Source organism: Telmatherina bonti, assembly GCF_933228915.1.
Source record: "Telmatherina bonti genome assembly, chromosome: 8".
Lineage (NCBI taxonomy): Eukaryota > Metazoa > Chordata > Actinopteri > Atheriniformes > Telmatherinidae > Telmatherina > Telmatherina bonti.
The window spans coordinates 17,450,897-17,463,396 of NC_136626.1; the positions used below are offsets into that span (position 1 = coordinate 17,450,897).

At 37.7% G+C, this 12,500-nt stretch overlaps 1 protein-coding gene across 1 annotated transcript in view; it reads left to right on the plus strand.

Annotated features, from left to right (window-relative positions):
• The window catches only part of ptprsa (protein tyrosine phosphatase receptor type Sa), a 162,220-nt gene that overhangs the window by 39,236 nt on the left and 110,484 nt on the right, over positions 1–12,500 (plus strand). The window contains exon 2 of the mRNA XM_079244759.1: positions 5,265–5,500. Coding sequence (XP_079100885.1) covers positions 5,401–5,500 — 100 coding nt within the window. The 5' untranslated portion in view covers positions 5,265–5,400. The remainder of the gene's footprint in view (positions 1–5,264; positions 5,501–12,500) is intronic.

Genomic DNA, 12,500 nt, shown 5'->3' on the forward strand with positions numbered 1-12,500 from the left:
GGCCCATTGTGAGCTGATGTGTATGTGCTCAAGTTTTATATCTGCAGCTCCTGCTCTCATTTCATGCTTATGGTGCAAATTCCCATCTCCTCTTCCCTTCTGTGCCTTTCTCAATCTCAGTAATCAAATGCATTAGTATCAATATTGCATGGGGAACTGAGCTGAATTTAAAGCTTGACCATGTCAAAGTGAGAGTCCCTGATAGCCAGTGACTGCTACCACTCAGTGGAAATTGTGCTGCCATTTTGGCTGTAATTACTGAAGCTTGGCACTGAGTTAATATTTAGACTGATGGGCAGTGTTCACAGGGGATAAAAGTTCTAGATTTCAAATGAATTCATCGCCCATCACTGGGAATAGACTTAAGCAGTAAGGCTTGGTCAGTGTCTCATTGGTTAAATCATTTTCATTTGACAGTGTTTTGAGTGTTATGAATTTGGAAATATGACATATTTTGCTGTATGATGTTCTAATCTGAGATAGATTTTTTACTTTTGAACAACATACTACTAGTTTGTTAATTGTCCACCTTTTGCAGTGATTATTGTGTGACAAAATGCTATGATGTCATACCAAATTTCACAAAAAGAAAAAAGAAGTGCCACCAGGATTTAACTAAGTGAATAGGTACGAGACTTTAACACTATTTATTTAACGCTAACTGATGCAATGAGCAGCTTCTCATTTATTAAACTACCATTTTGAAGGACACATTTCGTGGTTGTGGAAAAAAAAAAGTTTTTAAAAAAAAAAAAAAGATCAAATCATTGACCTAAAAACGAGAAAACATCTAAGGAGACTGCAAAAACTGGGTTTTGAACTGTCCAGCACACCATTAAAAATTGGGAACATAGCAGGGAACCATTGTTTTCCAGGAATATGTGGTTGAAAAACAAAATCTTAAATGATCATGATTGAGGTTACTTAAAAGTTTTGGTGAAATTAAATGGAAGAAAAACAACAGTAGACCTCAGGGCTATTTTAAAGAGTGAAAGTAAAAACATTTCCATATATGCAATGTGTAGGGATCTGAAGGGATTGGGACTGAATGCTGTCTAGCATTAAGAAAAACACTAATCATGAGGCTAACCAAAGAAAAAGACTTATATTTCCTAGCGACTATAAAGATTGGATTCTGGAACAAAACGAGGAAGGTCATGTGGTCTGATGGGTCCAGATTTACCTTGTTTCAGAGTGATGGGCGCATCATATAGTAAGAAGAAAGGCAGGTGAAGCAACGAAGCCATCATGTCTAGTTTCTCCCGTACAAGCCTGGGGGTGCAGTCTATGATGTGGGATCGCCGCAGTTCTGGGTTCAGCAACATTATATGCCCAAAGAACGATATCAGCTGATTGCCAGAACATACTGAATGGCTAGGTTATTCCATCACTGCTTTTCTCATGCTTGATGGCATGGGCATATTCAAAGATGACAATGCCAGGATTCATAAGGCTCAAATTGTAAAAGAGTGGTTCTGGGAGCATGAGACATTATTTTCACACATGGATTGAGCACAACAAAGTCCAGAGCTAAACCCCACTGAGAATCTTTAAGATATGCTGTAGAAAGCTTTGCATGATGGCCGGACGGTCCCATCATCAATACAAGATCTTGGTAAAAAAAAATTAAAGCAACTTTGAATGGGGGGGGGGGGAAATCTTGCTACATTGTGCAAGCTTTTCAAAACAATATCACTGTGAATGTGCATAAATCCAACTAAATATCAGAATTTTCTTTCTTTCTTAGGGGGGTCAGGGGGGTAGTGGGGCAGACAGGGTATTTTCTAGGGCTGTGACGATATGCTTTTGTCCCGATTAGATTCAATTCAGATTTTTTTTTGGGTGCCGATTCGATTTAAATTGAGATTCTCAAAATTCTTCAATATTGATGATTTTTGTTATTAAAAACAAATTTTTTTTTATTTTTTTATAAAACTTCTTTTTGCTAGTATTTTTTCTTGATTTTAGTCAGGAAAAAACAACACAGTAGCCAGATCATCATTCTGCTGCTATAATGCCCAAGAAGACAAGTAAAACGATCAATAAAACCAATGAAAATGACAAACATTTTATAGTGGATTCATTTTATTTATTTGGAAAAAAATAAATTTTTTAACCAAAAAATCGATTTTAAAATTGTGAAGAAAAAAATCCCGATTTCCGATTTTTCGATTAAATTTTCCCACCCCTAGTATTTTTCTATATTTGCCTTAGGGTGGCTGCACTCTGAGGATTACTGTATTGAAAAGATCCCAATGCAGCAAATATCACTGAGTTGATATACATTGTAAATTTGGAGCACTAGTTAAAGGAGCGGCATGTTAATCTCATATATCATTCAATCCTATTGCTCTTGGTTTCCTTGAGAAGGGAGTGAGCTGCTTGTCAGAAAAGTAGCATTGAAATTTGTAAAAATTGATCATCAATATTTCCCCCTGATCACAGCCTGCAATGTGGAAGTAGCTGAAGGTTTATGAATCGATTAGCCTCTGGGTGTTGCCAGAATCCTAAATACCCATTTAGCATTTTGTGCCCAGCCTGACCATTCTGAAAGGAGAAATGATAAACACTTTTAGCAGGCGTTGGGAAACATGCTGTGCTTTCTATATCAAGCTGTTAGAAAGTGTTGATGTTAAATCCACTTACCAGACAGTAAGCACACACCGTTTCAGTGATGAACCAGTGTAGAATTCGGCAACCACAAAGCATTAAAGAAGGGGGAGAAGAAGAAAAAAATTCTTCAGAAAAGCTCTAAATTGAATAAAGTCTGTTTTAGGTATAAGAAATCAAAAAATTTTGGTTTGCACTTGAAAAGTTTTATCTGCAGAAATCCCAACTGACTCAAAAACATATATATCTTTCTATCCAAACTCAAATTATATTTACATTTCAAGAAAGGAAAGTGACACGAGCTATTATAGAGCATATATGAGGTTAAAGTATTGCCCACACATGCCCTTAGGTTATGTATGTTGAAGCTGTTCAACAACAATAGCTGTTGTAATTGTGTTTTGCAGTTTATATAGCAACTAGAGGTGAAGATAGTAATGCCCTAAAGGGAGAGCCATAAATCATGACCTTGGCATCTTGTGAGCAAAGATATAGTAATTCCCTACAGGCATGCAAGTTTCCCTTTACCTCCACCAGAGTTTACAGTTAGAACAATAGGGGCATCATTCATAATTCCCCTAGACAATTTGATACTCTCCGACTATCTTTATAAATGTTTCAATACTTCTTTCATTCCTCAACAATGACCTCATCTGCGCTCCTGGCCAAGAAAAAGAGAGAATAAGGTAACAAACAAAAGAGGCCCACACATGTTGGTCGTGTGCGCAAAGTATTGTGCTGAAAGATGAGCAGAGCTTCTGAATAACATCTACTCTGCTGGCCTGCTGTTGCTTCAAAGGATCCATTGTTGATCTCTCTCTTTTGTGTGTGTGTGTGTGTGTGTGTGTGTGTGTGTGTGTGTGGTTTTTTTTTTAGTGCAGCCATGTCACATGTTCTTAAATTTCTCAGTTTAACAGATATGAAAAGAGTGTGTGTTCAGAAGTGAATAGAACTTCTGTCATGTCTTGTTTTCGTTCAATCTGTTTGTGGTTTAATTTTCCGTGCGCCTGCAGCTGCATGTGTCTGTTGTGTTTTTGTGCCAGTTAAAGAGTGTGGTTCAGTAGTCGTGAAGGAGGGTGGGACACTTTTATACGCCTGCTGTCTGAGGTGCTCGGTTACACTGCAATTAGCAGTGGTTTTCTGCCTCTCACAAGGGCGCAGTCAAAAACGAATCTCCGTCAAAGAGATGCACAACACTGACCCTTTCACTGCTCTTATTTAGCAGTTTGACATGACAAAAAAAGATGAAAGTAGGTTAAATTTGTGCACTTTACATCCTACTTTTATTTAGCCTGTTGTTCATGTTTGTCTATGTTGTCTCCACCTTCATGCTATTTAGAAGCTAGTAAAGAGGACTGAGAACAGGTGATACATGTGTTTAGAATTGTCATATCTTGCCTAAGTTAGGAAGTAATTCTTTAATTCCTGATCAAGATCATTCATTTTAATAAAAACCTAAAAAAATTAACATATTTTTTAAAAAACTTTTGAGCTTGATTGAAAAAATAAAACAGGATTGATAGTCCTAGTTTCAGATCAAAACTTTCAGCCTTTGTGGACAGAATAGCGTCCTGAACTGTATGTAACAGAACAAAATAATGAATTGTAGATCGTCTTTGGAGTTTGCACTGTTGTACCCTGTTAACTACCTGGTGTGGAGGTAATTAATCTCTCTTTTAGAGACTTACTCTCACCCCTTCATGGTGTGTCAGCTGAGTCGCAGCTTCCCTGAAGCTCAGAGGCGTTCTCTGTCTTTGAGAAGGACACTAAAGCGGGTCAGATCCTAGCTGACGCCAAGCCATGACCCTCTGTCTGTGATCTGTATCTTCTGGGAATGAGCGGTTATGTGTTTTCATCTTTATAGCATGATTACTGAGGCAGGTTATGCTTCATGTTGTAATGCCTTGCATGCATCTTCCCACACCCTACGTTCTGTAATGTGATGGTGAAAGTGTCAGCTGATCTTCGTGAATATTGAGACAAAGTCATTTTTATCTTTCTGTCTCCCCATTTTTTATTTTTTTATTTTTTTTATATAAATCTCTCTTTAATGAAAGAGTATGTATCACCACTTGGTGGTGGTTCTGTGCTGCAAAAGCAACAAGTACTCTGGGGTGGGTGTCGACCCTGATTCTCATGTAGTTAAGGGGATTAATGGCAATTTGACTAAAACAAAGAGACAATGCCAGGGATATCATTGGGTGCCTGTGTATTTACATGCCAATGAGATAAGTAAATAATGGCGAGATTAAATGATTAGGATAGAAAAAAGAAAACAGTCACTGCCGTGCCAATTAAGAAATGTGAAGAGATGCTGGTTAGAAAAAGTAAAGGAAGCAGTTTCCTGGAGATGTGACACTTGTGTGTGACACATACATCTTACAGGCTTGTTTCAAAACATAGGAAAAGCTAAATGGACTTGTACTTGTATAGCACTTTTCCAGTCACATTGAACTGAGCTCTTCCACCTGAGCTACGGCCGTCTTATGAGTTGCACTGAAAGGTTGGGAAAAGTGTAGCACAGTGTTATTGCTGTCATTGATGTGGGCAAGTGGTTGAAGCTTGTAAGGTTCTGTCAGCTACTCATGAAATTACTGATATGTACTTTATTAAAGTGTTTTTTTTTTTTTTTTTATCTGCTGTTTATTTTCCAGAGAGCCAAGCCATCCTGCGTTAAGACCCAGAGCTTCCCTGCGCAGTCGGGGCCTCGGCTCCCTGGCCAGGTCATCGTTCCGGCCCACCCTGCCCAAGCCTGACCCTCATTGTGCCGCAGCGATTGACAGAGGCCACATGATGGCCCCCACCAATACCCTACGTCTCTCCTTGCCAGTCCTTCTGCACACGACTATTCTGCTGCTATCACTGCTGCTCACCTGCTCCCACGCCTTATGTAAGTACCAATTCTAACTATAAAATATATGTTGTGGCTCTAAAACTTTCCAGCAAAAATTAAATGACCATACAAAGTTTTAGCACGCATTTGAAAATCAGCATGCAGAAACTTTAGCTTAGTTTAGCCTGTTTTGATAAAATTCTTTGTTTGCATGCAGATATTTTCACATCTTCAGTTTGTACTGTATGTTATTTGCTAATCTCTGGGTGTGTAGCTGCTGTTGGGCATTTAGCAGAAGTACAGACATTGTGATTTCATTGATACAAACCTAGTGCACCAATTGCAGTTTCACATTCATATATGACTTCTGGCACTGAAAACAGCTTAGCCCGCCATAACTTTCCATGTTTGTAACAGTGGAAGAGTCAGTAGTCTCTTATCCCATCCTGTCAACTCCTGCTTAGGATTTGTTCTGCACCATTTCTCTGTTAAGATGGGCTTAGTGCAGCATTAAGGAGACAAAACAGATGAGGCTCCTCAGAGAAATGGAACAAGAGTGATGGCAAGGTGGGGAGGAGGCTCCCCCCTTGGGTTTTATTGTTTGTAAATCTCATGTGAGTGCATGGATAAGTGTGTTGCTGAGTAAAAGAACAGCATTTTGTATGGTTTTACATATTTGTTGGTATGTGTCGACTTGTTATTTTCCAGAGATGAATTGCACATTTAACCTTGCATGCTCTGTGTTTTCCTTCATCTGTTTTAACATTCCTAATAAAGGACTGCTTTATTTTTCTTCTTCTTCCCCCCCCCCCTTTTAACCACAGATACATCTCAGTGTGGTGGTTTAAGCATCTTGAATTTGTATCTTAATTAAAGAGTTTACAAAAGTAACCCAATAATATACAACATTTTTTGCAGGCAGATGTCAAACCGATGTCTTTATTTTCCTTTTTTTTTTTTTTTTTTTTTTTTTCCTTATCTTGTTCTTTTTGTGAATCACTTGTATGTCCATCTATTGTAGATAAATGGGACTTGTCCATTTATAATGACAAGTCCCTCTGTCTCACTGTCCCTGACTTTTACACTTTCGATTGTATTTTGTTTAGTCTTTTCCCTTCTAGCTGTACACACACATAGTTTCTCTCAAACCAGTCATTCACTCTGGTGGCCACACGACACTTTACCATTATGTTTGAAAACATATGCAAGTACTACCTTCCTTTGCTTGCTTTGATTCAACCCCTCATTCCCCAACCCCCACACAGCCACACACAGTGGTGAACTTGTCCAATTATGTTCACTCCCACTCGCTGGACTGAAAGGATGCCACCGTTTTACAGAAAAGCCCGTCTGAAAGCATGATGTCATCCCTTCCTCTCGCATCCCTCCCTCCCTCCGTCTCCCCTCTGCCCTCCATTCCTTTTATTTACACTCATAAATCACACCGAGAAAGAGACGTTTTTAATCAAAAGAGAAAGAAATATGACTCAATAAATCCTGCCTCCCCAACTATATTAATGCTTGGCTTGCGTTACAGTCTATATTTGTCTGCATGTTTGCATACATTTGTATTCAGGTGTGCAGATGCTGAAAGAAACTTATGTGTATATTGTCACCTGAGATCTGTCATGGGTGATTTTGGCATACCAGTTGAATCCTCTAACATTTGTTGAAGCATGGATATAAAACTACATGGTAGTGCCATGCATTCATTGTAGAAGTCATGTTGTGAATTCATTTGTTTATACATGATATGTATACACACACACATACACATGCACACACATTTCCTTATTTCTTTGGCCTTTTAGAGTTCTCCACAGTGGCATTCTTGGCAACGAACTCATAATAATAATTGGCCTGAACTCACAGTGACGGGGTGATGGTGTTCAATTATTTACATTCCTTTGAATCTGCCAATTAGAAAAGGGAAAAAATGGCCCCATATTGGAGCTTTCTTACACTTTCGTTCTAAGTTCCAACTCTATTTTTCTTTTTTTTTGTCTTTTCTTCTGCTTTACTCACTCCTTATCTTTTCTGTTCAAATTATTTTTTTAGTCAAAACTGTTAAATTCAATTTTATAAGTACCCTGCTGCAGCATGCTTGGCCTTGTATTTTACCCTTGTATTTGGCCTCTTTTTCATCTTTCTCTGTGATGAAAAGAAAACAAGAACATTTATAATTTCATGGCAGGGATGAATTTCTGACTTATGTAGCCTGTTTGAGCTTACATTTATTAGAATTCTGAGTGATGGGGTGCTTTGTACATTGTAGAGAAAAACTGGTCTTGGTGCTATTGGAAAACCTTCAAGTATTCTCCACTCTCAGTAAAGTCAACAGTTTTTTTCAAGTTGTAACTGAAATACGTTGATTAAAGATTTAAGATTATGCTGTCATAATGGTATTAGAGAAATGTTTTTGTGTAATTTATTTTATTGAAATATTTAGAAAGCAGTTTGAGTCTGCAGAGTGGATGAAAGAGTCATCCTCCAAGCTTGCAACCCAATGATGATGTTTATAATATCTTGTGTTTTGCCACTTTCTCAGCCTATTTTCATTAAAATGCTCCAGTAGTTTGAGTGATGTTGCATGAAGTTAGATTGACAGAGATATACATGAGATTGAAGTGTGTGAAGGGTGCATTCCAGCTGCCTGCTTGTGAGGAGAAGTTCAGTGCATCACAAAGATGGCTTTTAAAGTGATGCATTATGCTGTCTCCTGTACTTTAATAGTTTTAGACCTTTAAAAGTTATTGAACGCAGAGACGTTCTCTGACTGGTGGTAGAGATTTTTTATTTTATTTTTTATTTTTTTTACTGTTAATAATATATTGTATAAATACTTAAATAAAAATAATGTATTGCTTTCCTCTCAGTGGAATAAACACAGCTTTGCTTGTCTCCCTTTTCTCTTCCCTGTCATTTCTGTTGATCAAAACTATAACACCTTTGGCAGTTTGCGCAGTTCTCTTCATTTTAATGAGGCAACAAGTGCCTTAAGTGAGTCTTTAAATGACACAAATTGCTGTTGTTTTACCTTTCTGGGTTCTCTGTCGTCATATTAACATCATACATACTGAAGCTCAATTTACTGTTTTCCCCAGAGGAATTAAGCTTCTAATTTTGGTGTATTTGAAAGACGATTAGTGTCATTGGCCTTTTTTTTATTTTATTTAGCCTTCAACAAGGGTTTCAATGGGACCAATTTGTGCATATAACTAATTTATCCATGTTTAGAAGGACTGTTTAGAAAGTGACAACATCGTATTTGGGTAAAGTTTTTTTTTTCTCCACCTCTGGGTACCAACGCAATAAAACTTCCAACTGAATTCCCACCTCTTTCTCACATTCTCTTGAGAATCAACAAGTCTGATCGGCAAGATTGTTTGGAATCCAGTTAACACAGAAAACAAACACATACACACTCTTTCTTTTTGGCTATAATGTTAATTTGGATTTATATGTATTTCAATATGTGCTTTTTAAAGTACCTTAAGTTTTGCTGATAAAAGACAGTATTAATACAGTTGCTTGACTGTTTTCAAAATGGTGCCTGTTGACATAAAACTTTTACTAGCGATGCACTGATCTGCTATTTGGAGGATATGATCGGATTTCTGAATCCAATAACAAAACTGTTTCATTCATTGTCATGAATGTGGTTATTGCTCTCGTTGTTATTGTGTGGGGGTTCATAGGCTTTAATTTACCACATAAGTTTTTATTAAGTGAAGAACTAAAGAATAGCAGTCCGATTTTCACTACAACACTTTATAAGAAGAAACAATATTTCCTATTTAATAAAATAAATGTAGTCATACTTAAGCAGGAACAACTGCTTTTTTATATATTTAAAGTTAAAGAGAAGATGTTGAAAGGGGAGGAGGACACATATGAATAAACACTAGATGCAGACAGATTGTGGTTAGCAATATCAGCTCAGAGGGTTTCTTTGCTGTATCTATGGATTATATGCAAGCATTCAGTTGAATGCACATGTGATAATGCTGTTTTGCTTGATGTCTGTTTTCCTCCATTAAAAAAAAAAAAAAAAAAAAAAACCACAACAAAAAACTGCAAACGTGTGTGTTCAAAATGATAAAGACCAGGGTGTTCAGAAAGTTAAGATGCGATAGAGAGGCTAGACTTAGTTTGATTGCTAACAGAATCTTGTTTTTGCAAATCTGGTGGACGGAGCAAACTATAAAGCTCCCAACTGCAGCCCCACAAAGCAATATCTATTGCAAAAGTTCATAATTGCATGGTGGAAAAAAAAGCAGAGGTAGGCTAAATTAAAGTGTTGACATTTTCTATTTTTTTTCTCTTCGTTTTTGGGGGTGGTGGTTGGGTTCTCCTAAGTGACTGTTGGCACATGTAGCAGAAGCAGCTGCTGTTTGGTTAATACGAAAATTGAGTTTATTCTCAGTTTAGCTTGTTTAAATCTGTAACACACTGGAGCTCATAACGGTTTCATCCAGTTTATAAATGTACCAAAAAAAACTTAAGGTTATACCTGCCTCTACATGCAGGCAGTCAGGTGGTTGTTGAGATAAAGTGACAGCTGGTATAAAATATGTGGAGGAAGGTGCACACTATTTCTTTAAATGAAAAGGAAAAATAAAATAAAATGATTAATTAAAAACTAGCAACATCAGCAACAAAAATAGTGAAATATAAATGATTCTGCACACCTATACCCTTTTAGAAGGCAACACAAGTGGCAGTAGAAAGGAGTGTTTGTCTCCAGTTCTAACACCTCTTGTAACACCAGATTTTCTTTTCAGATGTTTTAGGTAAATGTACCATGTGCTGTGAAAGATACCTATTTGCAGCAAGATGGATAACAACCACTCTTTACCAATTCTCTTCCATTCTCTGCAAATCACTGAATGGCCGTGCATCATTTTGTCCCCCACTTTGCTAATTCAGTGGATGATGGATCCTATTTATGACCCGAGAAGCTTTTTTTCCATCAATTATGGTATTAGTCATAAAACCAGTTCCCTCCCACCTCTTGCAGCCCCCCCAAACAAACAACAGCAATACAGTAATGTAAATGGAGCCATCTCATATTCACATTTCCACCTCCCACTCTCCTTCACTTTATAATCAGTGCTGGTGTGTTCTCCTTTATCAGGTCCAACAGAGGTTGCAGCCAGTAGCAGGTGTTGCTCTAATAGCTAAACAACCGTCTGTGATCACAGCGCGAGTTTCTCTCTCTCTTTCTCTCTCTTCCTATCTCTGTCTATCTCGCTCTCGCTTTCTATCCTGTCCTGTTTGCATTGATCTCTTCTATTCTCAGGGCTGTGTGAAGATAGTCAGGCCCCCGTTGCTGGTTATTTTAGGTGAGGCCATGTCCCCCTGCCAGGCAGATAAAGACCAGTCTTGTGTGCTTATCTGGGTAGTGCTGTACCTCAGCCCGTCTTAGAGAAGCTTAGGGAATAAATGGAGACTTTGGACGCAACAAATGACCACTGCAGGAGAAATATCCTTTCAAGGTCATGTCTGGAAACATAACTCAAACTATTTGTTCAAGACTTAAGATACCTTTCAGCAAATAAAAGTGTTTGCATTTTTAGAAAAGGTGACTTTCTTTTAGAATGAGCTGTTAACATCTACTTGCCATGAGTCCACATACATAGTAATGGCTGTATGTGTCACTTTTTTTTTTTACTATAGTATCTCTGAATAGAGAAAAAAATACTGTGAGTGAACTAAGAACCCTCTGAGCTTTAAAACTGCAGTATCTGCTTTTTGTGTTATAGGTTCAACAGCAAACCCCAGTCCTCGAGGGCTGCTGTCCAGCAGATTTTTGATGTTTACTTGGTCCAACATACCTGACTGAATAATGGTCATTGTAAAGAAGCTGACAAGAAAATGATTGATCAATTTTATTGGATTCAGGTGTGTTGGACCAGGGAAACCACGGTAACCTGCCAGAAAGCGTCCCCTAAAGACAGGAGTCTGACACTCCTGTTCAAGAGTATAGCTGAGGAAAAGCAGAGCTCCTGAGGCAACGAGAAACATGTTCATGTTTGGAATCATTTGGTCACTAACAGCCACAGTCCACTTACAACTGTGATTTCTATGCCCATGTTTACCACTAGATGGCAGTAATTCTATCACACTGTACCTTTAAATTAGATTAGAAAGTGCAACTTTCAAATAGCACAAATGGAAATCGCAAGGCTAGAGGTCATTCAAAATTGCACATATACATGTACAACTGTTTCAGCCTCATTTGGATGCTCTGAGTGCTGCTTTAATCAACAAAAAGCTAGAAATTTCTCTCCTCTTTTGCACTGCATTATTTGTTTCTGATGTCACAACATATTTACGGGATGGGCCCATTGTTTGCAGAAGATATTGTGAAAGATCCTATCAATATAACCTTGTGTGTGCACACGGAAAAATATTTTAAGCGCTGGAAATCCAGACATCATTCAACCTTTCTACCCTGCAATTACCAGTCTTGCAGTCAGGTTAAAATTTCAGGTTAAAAAAAAAAGAACAGCTTAAACTTGTCAGTAAGTGGCAGCAGAAGCCCAAAGGCATAGAGCTAAGGGTAATTGGAGAAGAAAGAGAGGAAAAAAGGTTAATTATGTTCATCAGAGTTTATAGAATCACACACTGCCTACCTTTGGTAATATTCACAGACTTACAAGCAGTGGAAGAAGACCTTATATGGGGTGTGTGAAGACACATTTCATCATATCATATGATAGAAAAAGCAGCATACACACACACATAGACACACACACGCACATACACATAGACACACACATGCACTTCAGCACCTGGTGTAATTTTGTTTTATTTATTTATTTTTTCTTTTTTGTGGAACTTCGCAGGATTTGATTAAAAGTTGATTTACGCAGATGATTTTTTAAGAACATCAAATGCTCTGAATAGTCTACTGAATAAATAAATGAAAATAAAGAACAGATAAACAAAAAAAGAAAGAAAGAACAGAGCTAAAATTGACATCTTTTATTTGCTTGTTTAAAATAATTTTGTTTGTAGTGATGTCTATGGGAGCTCAGAGTAACCCATGACA